General features: G+C 35.9%; 2 protein-coding genes across 2 annotated transcripts in view; both read right to left on the bottom strand.

The window, feature by feature from the left end:
* The window catches only part of PGGT-I (Prenyltransferase family protein), a 39,744-nt gene extending 27,707 nt beyond the window's left edge, over positions 1-12,037 (bottom strand). The window contains exons 1-7 of the mRNA XM_089157912.1: positions 11,698-12,037; positions 5,240-5,315; positions 5,018-5,076; positions 4,776-4,915; positions 3,601-3,656; positions 3,434-3,510; positions 3,272-3,317 (exon numbers count right to left, since the gene is read on the bottom strand). Coding sequence (XP_089014038.1) covers positions 3,272-3,317; positions 3,434-3,510; positions 3,601-3,656; positions 4,776-4,915; positions 5,018-5,076; positions 5,240-5,315; positions 11,698-11,880 — 637 coding nt within the window. The 5' untranslated portion in view covers positions 11,881-12,037. The remainder of the gene's footprint in view (positions 1-3,271; positions 3,318-3,433; positions 3,511-3,600; positions 3,657-4,775; positions 4,916-5,017; positions 5,077-5,239; positions 5,316-11,697) is intronic.
* A 694-nt stretch (positions 12,038-12,731) lies between these two features.
* Positions 12,732-16,595, bottom strand: LOC149012754 (cytochrome P450 81Q32-like). The gene is made up of 2 exons (XM_089159242.1): positions 15,669-16,595; positions 12,732-13,352 (listed from the first exon to the last, which is right to left on the bottom strand). The coding sequence occupies exons 1-2, from the start codon at positions 16,593-16,595 to the stop codon at positions 12,732-12,734; spliced, it is 1,548 nt and encodes a 515-aa protein (XP_089015368.1).
* Positions 16,596-20,994: the final 4,399 nt, after the last annotated feature.

Here is a 20,994-nt window from a genome sequence, read left to right as displayed (position 1 = left end):
GGCATCTGTGCTACTTTAGTCTGTCCTTTGGTTGTAATTTTATTTTCTTATTAGAGGGCAAGGTTTCTTGCTCCTCAGAGGATGTAATTCAAATCTGAAGACTATAAATAGACAAGCCTTGCGATTCTGTGAAACTAATCCAGAATTGCAGGCTACTGCTAGTTCTTCTCCTTTCTTTTTCTTCTTCTTCTTCTCTCGTCTTCTCCTTCGATTTAGTAACTGGTTTGATTCTTAAGAGCTTGAATTTTAACATAATATTAGAGCATTAATGCATTGCCAATTTGAGATCGTTAAGGTTTTTTGTTTGAAAAATGGGACCCTTGTTCAATAAAGAAATGAACTAGGGTTCCCGTAAAAAAAAAAAAAATTCAGCACTTTGTTTTAAGTTTTCTGAGCTTCAATTGGAGTTTTCTTGAAAGTTCTGGTGTGGCCGTTGGGATCCTGGTTCGTGTGTTTCCTTGTTCTTCGATAGTTTTAACGTGTTTCTCTGCAATTTACATCTTTGGTTTGTTGTGTCCTTTGTTGGTTTGTGTTTTGCATCTCTCAATCTATTCGGTTTCAAGATTTGAAGCCATTCTTGGTGATTCTTGGTCTGGATCTGGAGACGTTTTTGGCATTTCTTTTATTCTCAGATTGGCTCTGCAGCCTTGGTGTGGATCTGTATTTCGATTCTGTTCATTGGTTGATGGTTTTTTTCTCTATTCGATAACCTTGTCTCAACGATTCTGGTTGGTGGAGCTTTGATTCTTTAAAGGATTTGAGGCTTGGATCTTGGTTCTTGCTTCGTTGTTGAAGCTGGCTGCTGTTTGTGTGCATTTTCTCTATTGTTCAGTTGTGGCTTACTATGGCTATGCATGTTGATTCCACTGTTTCTTCCTCAACATTGCTGAAGAATTGTTCTCATTATAGAAGAGGAAGAAGATGAGGAATTGGCAGGTTTGATATGGTACCTGTCGTCTTCGACTTTTGAGGGTCTATCGAAGAAGATGATGGGTCAATTGGTTTAGTTGGTTTGGCTCAACTGGTTTGGATTGCTGGTTTAAGTATATGATTCAAATCTGATTGACATTATTACCCCTGTCCTTTCTCTTATTCCACCATTTATCCCTATTTTCAATGATTTGGCTGCCCATTACATCATTTAATTTATTTGATTTTTAATGTGTGGAAATATCTTCCTTCCATAATTACCTCTCTCTCACTCATACTATATTACAATCTTACCATTAAGAGTTTTTCCTTCCAAGTCTGTCCTCCATTTATAGTTTAGTTACTTTCATCTCCATTACTTTTTTATTTACAAATAGCCCTTTGAAAAAACTGATTTATTACAGAATTTCCATTGGGTTTATGTGTTAACCATTTTTCGGTGGACTCCTATTACATTAGCTTGAAAATCAAATTTTTGGAAGACTGGCATTTGTGCCACCATTATTTCTATCATGAAAGTTGCATTGATAATTATCAGAATCTGGTCCCAGTGCTATTTTTTAGTTATTATTCACGTGTGATGCTACACGTGAGGGGGAGATTGGGGCCTCATTCTAGATCCACTCAAGCTTTGTTGAAGAATAATATCCGTGAATATCTTTGTCCTCCTAAGATGGTATTCTACAATAACACCTATACTACCTTTACCTACTTGGTCTGTAGTAACCTATACTAACTTTGCCTACCTACTTGATCTGTAGTAACCCATACTACCTTATCTATATGGTCCGTAGTAACCCATACTACCTTACCTACTTGGTCCGTAGTTACCTACTTACCTTACCTATTTGGTCTATAATAGCCCATATTGCCTTACCTACTTGGTCTGCAATAACAAATAATGCCTTTTACCTACCCATACATTTGCCTACTACTTTTCCTTCTTGCAAGAGATTATGTGTGGACATTGACCTGCAGGTCTTATCTATTAGTATGGAGATTCCTCCCTACTACTAGCATTACTTGGATAGTGCCTTTGATGCTACTATGCTTGTGGATTTTGTTCATCTTCAATGTCGCCGATTGTTCTCATTATCGAATGGTTCGTTCAACATTAAGGATTAAATTATTGGATGGTTCGTTCGACATAAAGGATTAAAGGTTTTTCTTATGTTGATGTTGATCATGTCTTGGGCAAAGTTCTCTCAGTGTTTATTGGTGGTTCTTGCTACTTGAGTTCCTGATGGAGCTTTAGCATATGTTCCTGTTATTCTCCAAGCTAAAGCTCTTGATTCGTATGCTCCAGCTTGAGGGGGAGTGTTGAGAATTGTGCAAGTCTTAAGAGCACAAGTTGCATTAGTTTTACTTTTGGTGTCAAAGTCTTGGTGCACAAGCTTGAAAAGTTGGAGTTCCAATTACTTTCTATCTTTAGTTTCTTTCTATTTTCATAATTTATATTTCTGTTCTTTCTATTTTGGATAGAACTCTATGTTAGTTAAGTCTGTCCTTTGGTTGTAAATTTTATTTTCTTATTAGAGGGCCAAATTTCTTGCTCCGTAAGGATGTAATTCAGATTTGAAGGCTATAAATAAACAAGGCCTGTGATTCTATGAAACTAATCCACAATCGCAGGCTACTGCTATTTCTTCTTCTTCTCTCTTGTCTTCTCTCTTGTCTTCTCCTTCAATTAGGAACTGGTTTGATTCTTAACGTAGACCTAGGAGGAATCTGATGTAGAGGGAGCAGTTCATATATTGCCCTTGTATAGCAAACACAGGTGAACCCAGTCAACCTGGACACCTCTTTGGTTGGCCGCCAACTTCAAAATCAGTTTAAGGGACGCCAACATCGTAGACATTTTCTACTCACATGCAGGATAAAGCTTACATCATCTTTAGGAAGGAAACAGGAGACCAGCTGACTGGTGAAGATCCTCTCAATGAAGGTTGTATAGATGGGTTAATGGGAGAATCCAAGCAGGCACATGCACAGGATCCAAGCTGTATAATTCTTTGTGACATTGGCACACACCCAATGATAACTTCTTTTCTTCTTTCTTCTCCCCCCACCCCCCCCCCCCCTTCTACCTTAGACTTCAATAATAAGGGGGAAAAAACAGACTTCAGCCTTTTTGCCTTAACCCTGACCACACTCTTATCTTCTTGTACACTCTAAATCAGAGAGAAAAATGAAATATATTAAATAATAAATTAATTAATAATCAGAAAAAAAGAAACATAGATAGCTGCAGATTTGTCATAAAGATAGTTTTTCACCCATTCTATTACGAAATCAAGAAAAATGCTTCACATAATATTACAAACTCAAAATATTTACTTACCATGAGATTCTGAACCAGGAACTAAACCAAAGCCACCATCATATGACTGCATGCAATAGAAATACTGATTAAGAACTATCAACCAGAACTCAACTCATTTCAATACATTATGAAAAGAATTTCCCTGGAGCACCATTTAAGTGGTGCACTAGCATCTTAGACCTGACAATTCAGTATGTAGTCCTTTGCTTTCTCTCTATCCATGCCGCTCCAATTCTTCAACATAAAACATATAGCAGCTGGAAAATCAACAAGCTTTGAGCCTTTGACAATATCTCAAAAAAGGTTCATCCAATATCAAAAAACATAATAAAATGTGCCTTTCTTACCAGCACAATATACAAATCTAAGATCTGTTTCTGCTCCAATGTGGATGGGCATAAAACTGCCAAATACAGGGGAAGAAAATTGCTTTAAATTTACATGGAGCTCATAAATTGCAAACCTAGAGCATACGTATCTAAAATCATGTAAGTCAGCTTCAACAAATAAAACCACCTAGCTGTTGCCATCAGACAAGCCAAAAAAAGGCAGAAGCAAGCATGATGAAAATATAAGGGAGAAGTAGGTATGCAATATATAAAAGGCCTTTTTGGAGAGTTCCACTCCAGGAAAAATACAAGGGACCTGATGGTTCTGGTCTTCATCTCATTTATCAATAGTTCTTAGTTGATCCATTTATGGTCAGGAATGTTTTGCACAGCATTAACATTACATTACTGTCACCATTATTATCCTTACTTTTAGCCAGGCTAGCAGGAGATGTTGTCATTGTTGTCAAAACATTATGCCAGGTGGGGGACTAGATCAGAAGAGTTTTGGCAAGTGTTACAGCATGGGGATGGGGCAGTGGCAGTGGCAGTGGCAGTGGCTGAGATCTAGTGAGATGGCCAAGATGCTTTGTAGGTTTAGTTGATGAGCTTGACAGTAGCACTGGTATAGTTGGCACATTATTAGTTGGCAAGATGCAGGGCCAGTTGTAAATCATTTACATGAGGTCTACTGTCAAAGGTGACCTAGTGTTATCAAAGATGAGGATTGCATTTAGGCGAAGAAGACTGCAGGTTTATGTTGGATCAGTAACTTCACAGGAAATTTGAGATGTCCATAAGTCAAGCTTTATTGAGTCCCAAAATTAAAGTCACTTATCCTATGAGTAGACTTCATAATGCCTCATGAATCTGGCTGTCTCAAAGCCCAGATGAGGGATCTCGAGTGCAGATGTCACGCATAATGCACAAATTCTGTTTTATACGCTGTACAGCAGCTTCATGGATTTTGTTGAGCTATTCTCTAGTAGGAAACTGTGGAAGGTAGAAACATGATAAACATAGACTTCTAAGCCAAATTTCTAGCAGTTCAAGAATTGCATCTATTGGATTCAAGAGGAGAGAGGTATAGACATTTCCATAGTGATTAGTGCAGGAAAGCACTGGCAGCAGCCACTTAAGGGCAGATTGATTTTGTGACTATACTTTTCCAAGTAGATCTAGGACAAACATACCTCCCATTGGGTTGTTGAAGGTTTTTCATTGAGATCAACATTGATTCAGAGTCAATGTTAGACAAATTGTAACCAACAATCTTCAGGATGGCCAGCGCAGAATAGGTACTAGCTAGGTGACTACCATTATGATCCAACACCTAATCAAGAATAAAATAGAAGAAAAAAGAACACAGTTTAAATAGGAGAAATCATTGGAAAATAGTATTCAGTGGTAGGTTCAAAAGGTTTATTGTTCATACCTTGCTACCATCAACTTGAAACTGAGATGTTCTGGAGCCCTGGAATCCATAAAATTGTCCTGGAGCAGATTGAAAATTCATTGGATTTTTTTATTATTTTTTTTTTTGGGGAGGGGGGTTGGATAAATAACAGATCATCAACAATTTTATTTTCCACACATGATTTTTGAAAGCCAATCAAATAAGACCACATCAACATTTGCAATCAAGAAACATTCATACCATTATCCAGATCATCTCTACTTCTAGGATGTGACTGAAAGGATAAAACCCAACTGGCTACTTCCTCCATGTCAACCTAAGTAACAAAAGAACTGAATCTCAGAATGACAAACAAGGTATAACATAATAGTATTAGTATATATCAGAAAATCATCGGCACTATTATTCTAAAGTTATTTAATTCCCTGTACCTTAACCCAGTGCATCTTTTTGGTGAAAAGACCCGCATGTATATCCATCAAAAAAAACTAGAAGAAAAAGAAGGAAGAAGAAAGACGGGGAAAACAAAGATTGGAGCTCGCTAGAATTCGAGGGATTACCATTTAAATAGATATTGAGGGAATAAAAGAATGATATAAGATCCTTATCCTCAAGATATCTACCGCATAAGTAGTCCCCCCCATCCCAACACACAAACATTCCATATCCAATCTGAGTTTTGTTTGGAAATTCAACAAGAAATCCGCTACAAACAAATAATATAAGTAATGCTAAGAAACACCTTGGAAGCATTTTGCTGATCCAATTTGCCACTGCACAAAGTAACTATTGAAGACCCTATATATTAGAGTGCAATAAACTGGGTTCCATGACTACTGGATTAAGGAAGAGGTGGTCATAGCAACCAAAACCAGTCATGCGTTACTTGTTTGAGCTTTTGCTTGTCCAGCTCACATTCAGATGTATGCCCATTACAATACACCAAACTCTCTTCGAATTTTTCAAAATGACATGGATATAAGGATGCAAGTGGGGTGCTTTCGGCATTATCGTTTTGTTCATATAAGCTGATATACCATCAGGACAGACTTGTTCTGACAGCCCTCTATTAATTATTCAACTATCTGTACTTCATGCCTGTCCAATATCAGTGATTCAACTCATAAATTATCCACAATATTCAAAGCGGTGAGATTATATCATTTCACAGAAGAAAATATGATTTTCATCATTTGAATCATACATCCTAACAAAATAAGAACATAATCCAATCATACGTTGTTAACATGACAAGACAATTCAAAGGCAGTGGCAGAGGCAAAAAAACAAAGCAACACCAAATAGGTGCCTTGCAGACATGTTAACTATAAACGAGATAAAAGTTCTACTATCAAAACATGAAATTGTACCTAATTATCAGGCACATGGTGGGAGATATGGCGAGATATGGCGAGATCTCGCAAGATATCTTGTTTTTTCACATAGGCAAGACAAGATGGAGGTCGAGAGCAGAGAGTTGGGATATCTCACTTGAGATCTCGCCATATCTCGCTCTGGATCTCACTAGAACTCTCAATTTTTGCATTTTTTTGTGGAATTCGGCTAAATTTTCACTTGCAACTACTCTTAGCACATCTACAACATCGAAGGAAGATCAATCATTCTCTACTTGTCTTATAAACTTTGATTTAATGACTTATATAGAACTTCTAATGGTTGTATAATTTTATTATTCTATTCTTGAAAATTGAGATTGTGATACTCATATGGATGGAATTTTGATAACATTAAGGTTGCTTGATGCATTTGATACACTTGCTTTTCATTTATATGCCTTAAAGGTTCTATATTAAATGTTGTATAACCTTGCATTCCCTAATCCTACAACATTTCGGTCTCACACTATAGGTAGACTTAGAAATCATACATAAGATTACCAAAAAAAAGAAGAAAAAAAAAATCATACATAAGGTTGTCTTTTGACAAATCCAAGACCACCAATGTGTTCAAAATACCTTAAATAGGCTAATACCAAGTTTCAACCCAATTGGGACCCTAAAATCCACCGAAATAGGCCACCTAGTTGACACCAAAAAATTGCATATCTCGACCCAAATCTCGCTGAGATGGTCGAGATCTCGCTCGAGAGCGAGATCTTCTACCATGATCAGGCACCAAATAGGTGGCTTTGAAATCATTTTGCAATTACTCACCTGTGGAAGTTTGAAGTATAATGCCGACTACCAAATTTTGAAGTATTAGGTTTATAAGTTAAGTTAATTTCTGATATGTTTTAATCACATTAACCTTAATGGGATGCCTTAAGAGAATCACCACACACATGGTCATATGAAACAAAACAGAGGCTGTCAATTTCATCAAAGAAATACAAAAGAATGCAGAGTTGGAATTTTACTCTCTTTACTAAGGAACTAAGTTAGAATTTTAACTCGGTAAGATGATAGCTACACATTGTTTGATACTAAATTAAGTTTGTTAGAGTATCACTTTCTATTTTAGCTTAGGTTTCAATTTTAGTTACTTTCAATTTTTCTTTTTGCTTGGTTGACAACTAACCTCCATAGGATAGTGTCCTTTATAATAAATTTGGGAGATTCTATAGAAAATGAATTTTCTTTTTTCTGTAACTTAGTTAAGGAAACTTTCCTAAACTAAGACTTGATTTTACATTATAAATAAGGTACCAGGGAAGAGCCAAAAAACACATACAAGGTTTCTCCCTCTTCTCTTCTTCACCTTCTTCTTCTTCAATCTTCTTCTATTCTTCTTTTTCATTCTAAATTTCCTTCCAGTCCCTAGGCTAATTAAGGTGCTGAAATTTTAACATGGTATGAGAATTCTGTAATCAGCTTAGGGACTACTTCTTCTTTGCTGACTTCTCAATTCCCCCCCCCCTTTTCCTGGTGTGCAGCTACTTATTGTTCTCCTTTTTATATCATGTAGGTCCTTCCTAATCAATGTATGAAGGGATCCCTACCTACGTATTAATACTACTGAATACCCATGGATCATGGAGGGTTTCAGATTTTGCAATTAATTCAGATTGTGGACCTCAGCCAACAGTTTCTGCACAACTCAGAAGTTTTTCGTGTGGATTAGATCTGCTCCTTTTCAGACTTTATAATTAATTGAGAATCATGGAACTCTCAGCCCACAGTTAATGTGCAAATCAGAGGTTTCTTTTCTTATTTTTTGTGAATTCGATATGTCTTCTTCTAGTTCTCTGGGATGCTTATTAATCTCAAAAAGTATGGACAGCATATGGTTTGATTATTAAAACAATGTTGCCGCCCTTTTGGGCCTTTTATTTCTGTTGCAGTGCTTTTTTGAGCAAATCTGAAGTTCGATCTGTCCTGTACTCATCTCTTGGGGTTCCTCTTGATTTTTGTGCAGATATGCCCACTATTTGGATTGAGACCTACGTATTGTCCTCCATTGTATATGCTATAAGTTTTGCTGCAAGTGACATACTACTACCCCTGTTTTACTACTACCCCTGTTTTATTGAATTTTTATGTTTTGAAAAATTTTGCTGGTATCATATTGCTTCACTACTGCTTCCATTGTTTGTTTTGGAATTAAGTTCAGCCTTTTCTTTATCTAACACGTCAAAAAGACCCGGAGGACTAGGATTATTTTTTCTTCATATCAAGATCTATTAGAGTTTCAAATCTAGCGAAAATTTGCTTCTATGGTCCCAGATACAGTGTAAGACGTCACTTTTCTTCTAAAGATCAGACTGCTCTAGCAAGGACCTTTGGATGTTTTTTTTTTAATGAACTATGAATTTAATCCAATCTGCACTACAGTGGCTGCTTTCTTTTTTCTTTTTTTCTGATAAATACATCCGATATTATCTGCTACGGAAATTGTTACTGCACTTCGACTGAGTTACTATTATCTGAGGTTCAAAGCTGGTTCAGTAATTTCTTCTGGTTTCATTTGCTGCCCCTGTTTGTGTTTTGGGGTTTCAGAATTTTTTTCTTTGGTAATCAAGACTGTCCTACGAGGCGATTTACTGTTGATTGATCAGCTTTATTGGTGAATAATACACTGCTCTATGGCTGCTATTTTTCCTTCTTGGAATTGTTTTAGGATGCTGGTAATTGGTCATCATTATTTTGTCCATGTGTAATGCTACACGCGAGGGGGAGATTGGAGACTCTTTCTATGTCTATTTAGGATTTATTGAAGAATATTACAGGTGAAGATCTTTGTCCTCCTAAGGTGGTATTTTACAGCAATACCTACCTAACTACTTGGCCTATAGTAACATATACTACATTTATCTACCTACTTGGTTCACAATAACTCACACTGCCTTTTACCTACCAACTTGGTTCACAATAACCCATATCGCCTTTTGTTTACCTACTTGGGTCCACAATAACCCATACTGTCTTTTGTCTAAATACGTGGTGTGCAATAACCCATATTGCCTTTTACCTATCCATACTTTTACATATTATTTTCCTTCTTGTGAGTAGCTTATGGGCGACTTTAGGCTGCACATTTTATCTTTTTATGAGGAGATTCCTCTCTACTACTGGCATTATTTGGATAGTTCCCTTAATGTAATTGTTAGTGCTATTCTTATGGACAAGGTTCATCTTCACCACCACCTACTATTCTCGTTGTTAGATGGTTCATTCGACATGAAGATTGTTTACTTAAGTTGTTGTTGATTATCTCCTAACGAAGTACTATCGGCGTATATTATTGCTACATATGCTCAAATGTAATGCAGTTCCTTGATATGTTCTTGTTATTCCAAGCTGGAGCCTTTGATATGTATACTCCAACTTAAGGGGGAGGGTTATAGTATCACTTTCTATTTTAGCTTAGGTTTTTATTTTAGTTACCTTTTATTTTAGTCACTTTCTATTTTGGTAACTTTCTATTTTTCTTATTGCATGGTTGACAAGTAGTATCCCTAGAACAATGTACATTTTAGTAGATTTGGAAGATTCTATGCAAAATGTAATTTTCCTTTTTATAGTAACTTAGTTCAAGAAACTTGCCTAAACTAACACTTGATTTTGCATTCTAAATAAAGTACCAGGGGAGAGCCAAAAGACACACATACAAGCTCTTTCCCTCTTCTATTCTTCTCCTTCTTATTCTTCAATCTTCTTCTATTCTTCTTTTTCATTGTGAATTTCCTTTCAATCCCTAGGCTGATTACAAGTGCTGAAATTCTAACAAAGTCATTACCAGATAACTTGACAGCTTGTTTTGTTTGTTAACTCTACTTGAGCAGTTGCTAGGTTGAAGAGAATAACATTTTTTCCTCAAGATTCATGCTTTCTTTACTCGAAAAATAGAAAGTACTCCGCGGTTCAAAATTTCATTTCATTCTGATATTTTGATCATATCGACATGTGGCATCTATTTGGCAAGATTCAGCAGGGGTCATTTCATTTGGTTTTTAAGCAAATTAAAACCTGGAACTTCATGAAAACCCTACTTTAAGCTATGCTCACAAGTTTAAAAGATCATATTGCAAAATAGTTATGTAAATTGATGTTTTGTATTGCACCCTTGATTGGTAGTAGATGGTTGAATCCTCATGTATAATTAATTACACATTTCCACATTGATTAGGTACTAAAGGACACAACTAATAAGCAATTTAAAGAATTAAACAAGCAATAAAGCAAATCATAAATAGATGAAGTGAAATATTCATAATAATAAAATACATAATCTTCAAGGACATCATCACATAATGATCTCCTAAAATCCTAAGAAAATTGTTTGGTACTTAATAAATTTTGATGGAACTAACTTGCAACATTCTTAAGTACCTATCATAGGCCTGGATCACCGAATTCTTTTTTTTTTTTTTATTGGGGGGGGGGGAACTAAATAAATAAATAACCCAAAGATCCTTTCTGATACAAGACATGCAATGCCGCAGGTAGCATGTACAATGTTGTCCACAAAAGTACATTCAATGAGTCTTTTTGAATGGGAATCACACTAGATTAAAAAACTTTAGGATTTTTTAAACCCAAATTTCAATGTTTCAAAGCGAAATACCTTTTTAAAATTTCTGGAATTTTGGCAGAAATTTAATTTTGTGGGCCAACTGAAATCTTCGAAATTTTCTAGCAATGCTCCCATCAGATATTTGTAAAATTCATAGATTATTTGGGCATAACATATTTTCCCTTTCTATTTTGATCAATTTCAAAGGACAGTTGCTTAAAACCTATGATGTAGAATGGAATCAAATCCACCCACTAATGCCACCATTACTTAGAATGGAGCTTCTTGAATAACAAGAAAAAGATCAAAGCCCCTTCCAGGATCATTGGGCAGCGTAGGGAGGTTTTTCCAGAGACAATGACCAGACCACAACTTCAATTTTTCATGCATTATGAATTATGAATGGAATTATGAATGGTCTTCCAACCAATTCTTTGAACCAAAAAGTTGTAACTACTATCCCAATAGTCCCAGAAGAGCTACACAACTACTACAAACACACACCATATACCACTGATCCATTAAATACGCCACATTGCACCCACTCTCAAGCCCAATTCACTTCTATGTTCTAAGAGTTAAAAAAAATTAAGAATTGTTCTAATATAATTCACAAATAGTACAAAAACTTAATAATGGGCAGAAATCAATTGAGAATTGAGATTTAAAACAGAGTGTTACAGAATCAAAAACCAAACAGAGATTCGAAAGAGCATTATTAGTACCCGATCCAGGGCACCAAGGATGTCAAGGCCAGAGATAACGAAGTAAGCAAGAGTGAGACGATTGATCTCTTGTCCCTCATAATCAGAAGGAAGGGTTTCACGCATCATCTCAAAGAAACGGACATGGAGATCTTTATCAAATGAAGAAGAATTACAGTAAGAACTCAAATCAGACTCTTCCATGGCGGAACCGTGAGAAGACGATTCAGTGTCGGATCTTGGTATAACGACAGTGCCGGAAGACTTGTAGTCAAAATAGTTCGCCAATCGTCACTGTCTTATATATAGTCATTTGTTGTTCTCGTCTCGAGATTTCCACTTCCACGCTAGGCGGCTCTGCCACTCGAGCGTCTCGAACCACAGCACCACTCATGAGCATTTAACATCGTTCGGGTTGAGTTGGACCGGTTTAGACCGATCCATTCCGGATATTAGTACATACAATACAACTCAATAAGATTGAGATATCTCTATCTAATCTACTGAGGAGTCTAGCCAGGCTAGTTTACACGCAGCTTGACTACTCATGATCAGGTGAGAGTTTTTATATATAGGAGAAACCCAAGTTCCAAAGAAATCCGAACTCTGTAAAGACTTCACACTTATATAGGGTACGCCAATTGAGCCATCTCATGGGGTTTAATTTGATTTAAGCTATCGGTATTGGGGTAGTGCTATTGGTAGTACGTTTAACACTAAAAAACAATCTCTTCCCCAAAGCAAGGGATAAGGCTACATACATATAAGTCTTATTTTATTTCTTATATTATTTATTTACAATAGATTCTGTGACTATCATCAATCCAATCACGAGGACTGAGGCCTGTAGGCTCAAAAGAAGAGACAGAGGTGAAGAAAGATGTATAGAAATAGAAACTCAAACCTAAGACCTCATTAGTCAATGCCACCTTACATATATGAGACTGTCCTCACCAGGCTATCCTATAAAAGTATGATAAACCAAACTCTAAACAAAACATGGTCACCCAAAGTTTCTGTTTTCTTCTTGAACATAAGATGTCAAAAGTCAAGAGTTATTGAGAAAGGATATTGAACATGGCCGGGCGTGGTTTGCACTTAGCCTCTAGGGGCTGAGCTTTGGGCAAGGTGACCGCTACAGTTCCCTCTTGCATGTCCACCATTTCTTCACCAGTTCTCTCCCACTCAAAGCATTGAATCAATAAACCCAAAGTCAACCCAATCAGACGCATGGCCATACCCTCACCAGGGCAACCTCTTCTCCCTGAACCAAATGGCATAAGCTTGAACCCATTCCTTTGCCCTTCAATACCTTCCATCCTTTCTGGTTTGAACTTTGCTGGTTCTACCCATATCTTAGGGTCATTTTGTATGGCCCACACATTCACCAATAGCATTGTGCCACGTGGGATTCTATAGCCTCTCACTGTACAATCTTCTGATGATTCATGAGGTTCTAACAGTGGACCTGCTGGGTACATTCTTAGTGTTTCATTGATGATACAGTGGAGATATGGAAGGTTTGCCAGATCAGATTCATCGAGTAATCGGCTTCGTCCTACTTGGATATCGATCTCAGTTTGCGCCTTCTTGAGGACCTCTGGATGGTTTAGCAACAGTGACATTGCCCATTCCATGGTTTCTGCTGTGGAACTGCTTCCAGCTGCTAGCAATACCTTCATGAACAGATGCAATTGCAAACCATGCATGTTAGATCTTTGATAGATCACACTTGCTATGTTTTTGGCTTAAAAATCTTGTATTTGAAATATCTTTGAATGAACAGTCATGAAATGAACAGGTTATATATGTATCTTCATATAGAGACATTCATCTACTGTTGATGCAAACATGACAAAACAAACCAAAATCTGCAGATGTAGACAAAGTACATCGAAACAAATACAAGTATCCAAGACAGAATTCAATTCATGTATAACATCTATGTTGTGGTGAGACTAATTTTCATCAGGTAAAAGTTTTGAGACCCATTTTCGCATCATTTGGGTATTGTCAGAATTTCGAGTTCGTCAAAAAATGACTAGTTATGGATCCCAAACTGTTTGAAGGTTTTCTCTTACTGTTTTGGGCGTTTTTTTATATAAGAGCATTTTGATCTTTTTCTTTGAAGTAGAATTTTCACCAATTCTGATATTCATAGTTTCTTAAAAGGGTTTGATGTCATTCTTCTTCTTCTCATAGTAAAACATCATTTTTGCTCGATTGTGGTCTCATGGACGTAGCCTTCGAATGAATTATGTAAATCTTGTCTTATATGTACATATTTTTGCATTACTTTTCTAAAATCTACCCTTTAATTATCATACCCTTAGATCTAAAAGCCACCATTCATCCATGAAAACCAAATTGATTGAGACCAAACTTCTATTTGTTTTCTTTGAATAGAAAGAAAAACTCCATTTCTGTCAAAGATTACAAAAGATTGACTATTGACTAATCATTTGACCTAATGAGATTTAAGAGTTAATGTGACTTCTCCAAGGCTTAAGGTTAGATTTTCTCAATCTTATCGGTAGGGCCATGGAAAGTGATGGAAAGTGAAAGAAATTTAGTTTGTTTGGTTTTGGGATCAACTAACATTATTCATAGTGACTTAGGACTTAATAAGCCAAAAATGACTTTGTCAAAGAGGACTTGCGGCTCATTGGTTTCCTTAATATCTTTTTTCTGTAGAAATATCCCACAAAATATCAGTTCTGAAGAATATAAAGATATGCTTGCATCACCAAAATCAAAATCTATGAAAAACTTTTCAAATGTTAGATTTGGAGGCCAAATACAATTATATCATATTGCTTGGACAAAATCATGAAATGGAAAATGACACCAAATTAAGTTTTAAGATGAACATCACACCAAGCACAACTACTATTCAATAGAAGGTAGCATAATAGAAGATAACTTAGACTGGACACACAAAATAATTATCAATAAGGCACCTCCATATTTCCAATTAGATAATTATTACTAGATCTTTGAAGGATTTGAGTTGAAACTACTTCTTAGGTACCACCAAAGACTTAACTTATCTTCTAGAAATATGTAGATTTATTTTTAATTCTTGCATGTAAATAGAAAACTATTTGTTCTTAACTCGCTTTTGAGAAATTTTTTAATTTTTTTACAGATAATAAATCAGTTAAAATCAATTTAGTGATCTCGTCCTTGATAACATTTTGTCATACAGGTGTCTTCTAAGAGTTGGGATTTTCTTCCATCACATATCAAAAAAGGGATCTATCTCTGGTTCACCTTGTCAGTGTTCAGAGGTTGGTTTTCCTCTTGAATGATATAAATTAAAATAGTGCAATTATTTACCTGTGATCTCTAACTACTTAGTTTAACACCTTAATTTCAATCAAATTATGAAATGCCCCACTTAAAAGTTCTTTTGATTGAAAAAAAAATGATTATGTCCCTCATTAATTTATGTTCCACTTCAATTAGATATATGTCTTGGATAATAAAAAATTCATTTAAAAAGTTATCAAAGTAGCAACCAAAGAAACTAAAGCAAAAAGGTTCCTTAAAACAAAAAAGCCCTTAAACAAACAAAACCACTAAAGCACCAATTGAAATTCACAAATCCACCTTGATATTTCTTACGTTTCTTCCCTGGCCCCTTTTGGGTTTAGCACTTCGATGTTTAACATAAAGAAAAGAAACGAAGGAGTTCAATTATCTATTACCACTTGCCAAAGTGATTTATGAGTAGATCCAATGTGAGGACAATAAGAATGTGGCTTTTGAAGTTTCACCTTCAAAACTCAAAAAAGTAATCAGGATTAATGCCATTTCATAACACTAATAAAATGGGATATTTTCTTTAATGCCATTAATCTCACTTGTAATCACTTTTGTTGTTTTCTAAGTTAAAATATGATCAGAAAGTTGTGTGGGGTTCCTTAATAATCACAATCACAAAGACTCATAACAGATAAAAATTGATAAAGGAACTCAAAAGATCTTACCAGTATGATGCCTATGATGATCTCATCAGTGTAATACTCTGGTTCAGTTTCTTGCAGGGATAACAGAACATCTATCAAAGTCTCTTTCTTCTCTCCTAAAATATCTGAAGCAGAAGAAGCAGAAGAAGAAGACGAAGAAGAAGATTTCAGTCTTTCCATTCTTTGCTGCTTAATCAACTGCTGCATGAACCCATCTCTTTCTTGCTGTAATCTCATCAACTTCTTCTCTAATCCATTAAATCCAACCCATCCCAAAACTGGCAAGAAATCTCCAATATTAGAAGCACCTGCCAAAGCAAATGTTTCTTGAACAATCCCTCTAAACTGCTTTGCTTCCTCCATTTCTTCTTCATTACTTCCATAATATCTTTTTCCAGCAATCACCATCATCATGACATTAAGGGTTAACTCAAAAAAGTTGGATTTCATTTCAACTCTTTTACATGGTTCTCCTATGAGTTTCTGCAGAAGGAAGTGTACTTCCTGGGCTCTAATGCTAGAGAACATCTGGAGACTATTAGAAGAGAAGACTTGAAGGCTAACCATGCGTCTAAGGTTACGCCAGTGAGGACCATAGGGAGCCCATACAAGGCTGGTGTAATTGTGACCAAGGTGTTTTCCGGCAAGAAGACGAGGTCTGTTGGCAAAGATAACGTCATTGGTTGTAAGGCATTCTTCGGCCACCGCCGGAGAAGAAACAAGGAGGACCGGGCGAGAACCAAATCGGAGAAACAAGATAGGGCCATACTTGGCTGAAATGGTGGCTAGGGTTTGATGCAGTGGTTTTTTGAAGAGGTAGAGATGGCCGATGATGGGTAAGGATAAAGGACCACTAGGTGGAAGACTTCTTTTCCTGCTAAGGAAATTTTTTGAGAGGACAAAGAAAGCTAGCAAGAGAAGGGAGTAGCAGAAATGCTGGAATTCCATGGGAATTTGGAAATGAAATGTCTGAGGATGAATGTAATGTGAATGGAAGATAAATGAAGGACATAAATACTAATGCATGAAGCGATGAACAGTTGAGAGCAGTAGCGTACATGTTTGCCCAAAATATTTTTTATCACATCAGGTGAATCTTGAAGAAATACAGAGTCACAAAGAAAGACTATAAAATTCCTACCAAACTTAATTCTAATGCAAACCTTTTTCTCTTTCTTCTATTGAATCTTCTATGTGAATGGGAAATTGGTCAGTAGTGCGTCATTAATGCCAAGATTGGAATATAAATTTATAAAGAACTCTGGTAAACTAAATCCGGATCATCTCCCCGTTGAGTGCTCTCCCGTGGCTTCCTGATCACAAAAACTAGTGGGTCCCACTGGTGGAAAAAAAAAGTTTTTTTTATTTTTTCCAAAAAGTGTTTTTCACCGTGGGCCCCACTGGTTTTTGGTCAGGAAGCGTCGGGGAGCACAAAGTGCTCCCTGTCGGGGTCGTTGATCCAGACTCTGGTAAACTCAGGGAATTTTCATCCTTTACAATTCATATTCCAGCAATCTATAAATTTTTTTTATTTTTTATCTAAGGTTTATCTGGGCCAGTTTACACTCACCTCTGATTATGTCTTTAAGATAATGTTTTATATATAATTCAGATATACCATTAAGAATCTAGAAACTTTTGTTTGCTACACGGGATCTCTATTAATCCAGTTCTCAAAAGTCAACACCTAGCAATTTTAGATTCTATCTTTAGATCCAATGGCCATGATCTCCCTTGTTGATGAAGAAATTTTAAACTGAAAATCTCAAGAGGTGGCTCAATAGGTAAAAAAGCAAAGCCTTCAAGTAGAGGTCAGAGGTCGAATTCCCTCGAGGCCAAGGGTGAAGCCTTGTCTTATATTTAATTTCACATGTAACAGCTACCCCTAAGGATGTAGTCAATATGCGCGAATAACTAGCCGCTTGCTAATAGCGTGTTTTTTGTTTGTCCACTCTCGAGTATGTTTTTCCTCTTTTTAAAATTCTTCAGTTTCTTTCTTTCTTCTTTCAATGTTCATTGTTTAATTTTTCCTCTTTCTTTACTCTGCAAACATAAATGATAAAGGAAAAGGAATTGCTTTTCAAGAAAAAAACTCAAACGAAGTGGAAACCCATTGCTAACCATGGTACAACAGAAAAACCTAGCCCCTCTCATCATCGCTCTTCACATTGGCCAATTGCAGAAAGAGATGTTACTTTAGTTTTTGATGAGGAAGAAGAGTCCCTGTTGCATTTAGACTTTGACCTTACCTTTGTGGGCAAGGTGATAGGTCTATGGCCATATTGGAAGCAAGCAACAACTAATGAAGTTCTATTACCCAAAAAAAAAAAAAAAAAAAAACCCCAATAAAATAAATAAATAAACCAATAATCCATTAAAATTTTGAATGGGCCAGTCCAATGCTACCTCATTATAAATGGGTTGGGTTCAAGTTAATCTGATAGGTACGAATTGGGCCCATTTCTTAGTCAAGATCCATAACATGCGAATGGAGCCACTCTCGAATTTGAGATGCATTAGAAAGTGTCAAGGATAATAATGGTCCTTCGCAACTGTGGCCAAAACAAAAAAAATCCAGAGGCAACCTTAGCGGAATCTAGCGTTGCCCTAGCCACCACTACTCCATGCGTGCAAGGCTTCAAGAACTCTACTCAAACTCAACTACTCAAGAGACTCCAGCAGATTATATCTTATCCACAAGTGGAATAGACTTAGAGTTGCACTCAAACAAACAAGAGACACAGTTCATACCAAACACAAATAGATAACTTGAGTAATTCAAACTCTAGTATTTCTAGTCCAAGATTAATGTTGAGCATGACTCTTTTGTAACTATAAATATGTAATATGTACTACAGTCAATCTCAAGAAAGCAAATTACATTCCCATGGAAGTAGGTTGCGGAGATCAACCGAACCATGTAAAACTGAGTCTCTCTCTCTCTCTCTCTCTCTCTCTCTCTCTCTCTCTCTCTCTCTCTCTCTCTCTCTCTCTCTCTCTCCATCACCTAGAAAGGGACCTGAAAAATGTTACTTGAGAACAACTCAATAGGTATCTTTTAGAATTTACATAGGTTGAACTCGAAAGCCCAAACACTGCGCAGTGGGGGCACCAGGTCACCACTATTGCATTCACTCTTTAATTACCCAAAGAAAAAAAATTGAAAAATCTTTTTTTTATTTCATGTTAAAGATAAAATAAAATTTCAGACATTATATGAATCTATTTGTTATAAATTTATTATCTTGTACGTTTTCCAAGTCCATGCACATGCGAAAAATGATCGAATTTACTTTTATTTGGAAAAAATATGAATTATATTAAATTAAAAACAAAGAAAAAGAGACATTGGAGAAGGGGTGGGCTGAAGGGAATAAGTAGGATTGAGAGTAGGACTATGGGTTGGGCCAGGTCCAAGATGAAGAGGGGGAGAAGGAGAGACAACATTACCAGGCCCACTCGCCCCCTTCTAAGACCCATTTTTCTCTTAACCCTCCCCAATCCCCTTATAGAGTTCTATCTACCACTCAGCCTTGCCTGCTATTGACAATAAATTATTTATTTATTAAGAAAAGAAGAAAATAAATTTTCAGGGACACCCCAAAATAATTAATGAAAAGCACAGAAACCTCAAAACTATGCCAAATTGGATGTCGCCCCCTTTTCCGTTGAATGGTTAATTAGTTAGAGGAAATGACAAAATACCCTTAGTTATATTATTCTATATCTTATAATATAAAATAATGAATGGAAAAGGAAGAAGAGACTCAAGGAGGAAGAAAGAAGATGAAATTTTGGAATTTTCTTTTACTATGGACAACATGGTAAAGTTACAAGAGGTTAAGGCAATATAGGAATTATGAAATTATCTAACCATAACCTAATCGAAGTTGTTCATGGAATATACTATTGTGTAAATTTAAGAGATATTTTGGAGTGTCATTATCGATTAGGCATAGTTTTGGGGTGTCTCTAATTTTTGTCAATTATTTTGGGGTGTACTTTGGAATTTTCTCTATAAAAAGGAAAGACATTTAACAGAAAATAGGGACATTAGCATCTTCTTTCTTGTCTTTTCTCCCTCTTATGTACCATTCATTGGTATAGAAAAGGACCCATCACAATTGTCTACATGTCATCATCACGTTATTATTATTATTATTGGTAATTCATCACCTTATTATACTTCATCAATATATACTAATGTTTTTCTGCATGAAGAATATGTAAAATTACTATTTTAACTTACCATCAAAGGTTTGTTTAGTTAGCGGTGACCATCGCCTCCCAGTGTAAAGGCCAGGGTTAGATCATCTCTACCCCTTCTTCCCAATAAGTTAATATAAGGCAAGCTTTTCATTTAAAAAAAAAATCCTTATTAAGGATATTTTTGGCGCTTCACAAAAAACCGTGGCTGAACCTAAGGTTACCCTAACCACTACATCAACCTAGGCCGAATCATTCTCTTCAACTAAAAATAACATTCCGAGTTCTTCCTTATCTAAAACATAAGTGGTTCTTCATAAGTCTACACTATCTCATCTTCAAAAATCTATATTATCTCAAATACACAATGATCTTCAAAGTTTTACATTTTCTCAACCACCAAAGCATTTTCAGTGTTGTACCTTATCTCAAAAACACATGAAATATTGTCAATGTATAACTTTGGTAACTAATCTTTCTTATGTAAATAGAACTCTAGTAGAGTGCAAGAGTCCTAGAGTTATGATGAACAAAGACTCTAACTTACATACATTTCATATATGTATTACAATCATAAATAATCAAGGAAGCAAATTATTATCTCCATAGACATAGTTGCACAATATAATTGAACCACATAAATACTCTAAGCCAGGCATAGCTTCTAATATAGGTTAACTTCATAAATATAAAATCCATCCTTATTAATCCTCTCATGTTCGCTATCATAAATGCATATGAATATATATTTTTAAATTTTTATTTTATTTTATACAAATTTTACTCTCTTTTTTTAATACCTTTAGGTCCTTTACTGCTTAAGAAGGTTTAGTAGAAATATTTGAATAATGAAAAAGAAAATATTATCACTAAACCTGTGTGAAGTCTTATACGCAAACTGTATAGGGTCGGCTGTAGGTGTATGTAGATTAACCCTCCTAGTTCCCTATCCCTCGTTAATTTCGGATCTCACGAATTCATGGTCAATGATTTCATCAACAAGCATTGGACCATTAAAACTCATATAGCAGTTTTGTAGAGATCCATTTCAAGATTGGTGGTTACATTTTACCAAAAAAAAAAAAAAAAAAAAAGACTGGTGGTTAGAAGAGCATGAAAAGCAGCTCTTGTAGTAATGTTG

The sequence above is a fragment of the Hakea prostrata genome, chromosome 6, assembly GCF_041222555.1.
Source record: "Hakea prostrata isolate BN-2017 chromosome 6, UWA_Hpros_2, whole genome shotgun sequence".
In the NCBI taxonomy this organism is placed as follows: domain Eukaryota; kingdom Viridiplantae; phylum Streptophyta; class Magnoliopsida; order Proteales; family Proteaceae; genus Hakea; species Hakea prostrata.
Note: the sequence above shows the minus strand (reverse complement) of the source record. Positions and strands in the feature narration are given on the sequence as shown.

Excerpts from the sequence above, each read along its gene's own strand:
- LOC149012754 (XM_089159242.1), bottom strand. The coding sequence starts at position 16,595 with ATGGAATTCCAGCATTTCTGCTACTCCCTTCTCTTGCTAGCTTTCTTT. Across the intron at positions 13,353-15,668 it reads TCATCATAGGCATCATACTG|GTATTGCTAGCAGCTGGAAG; the intron begins GTAAGATCTTTT and ends CTGTTCATGAAG.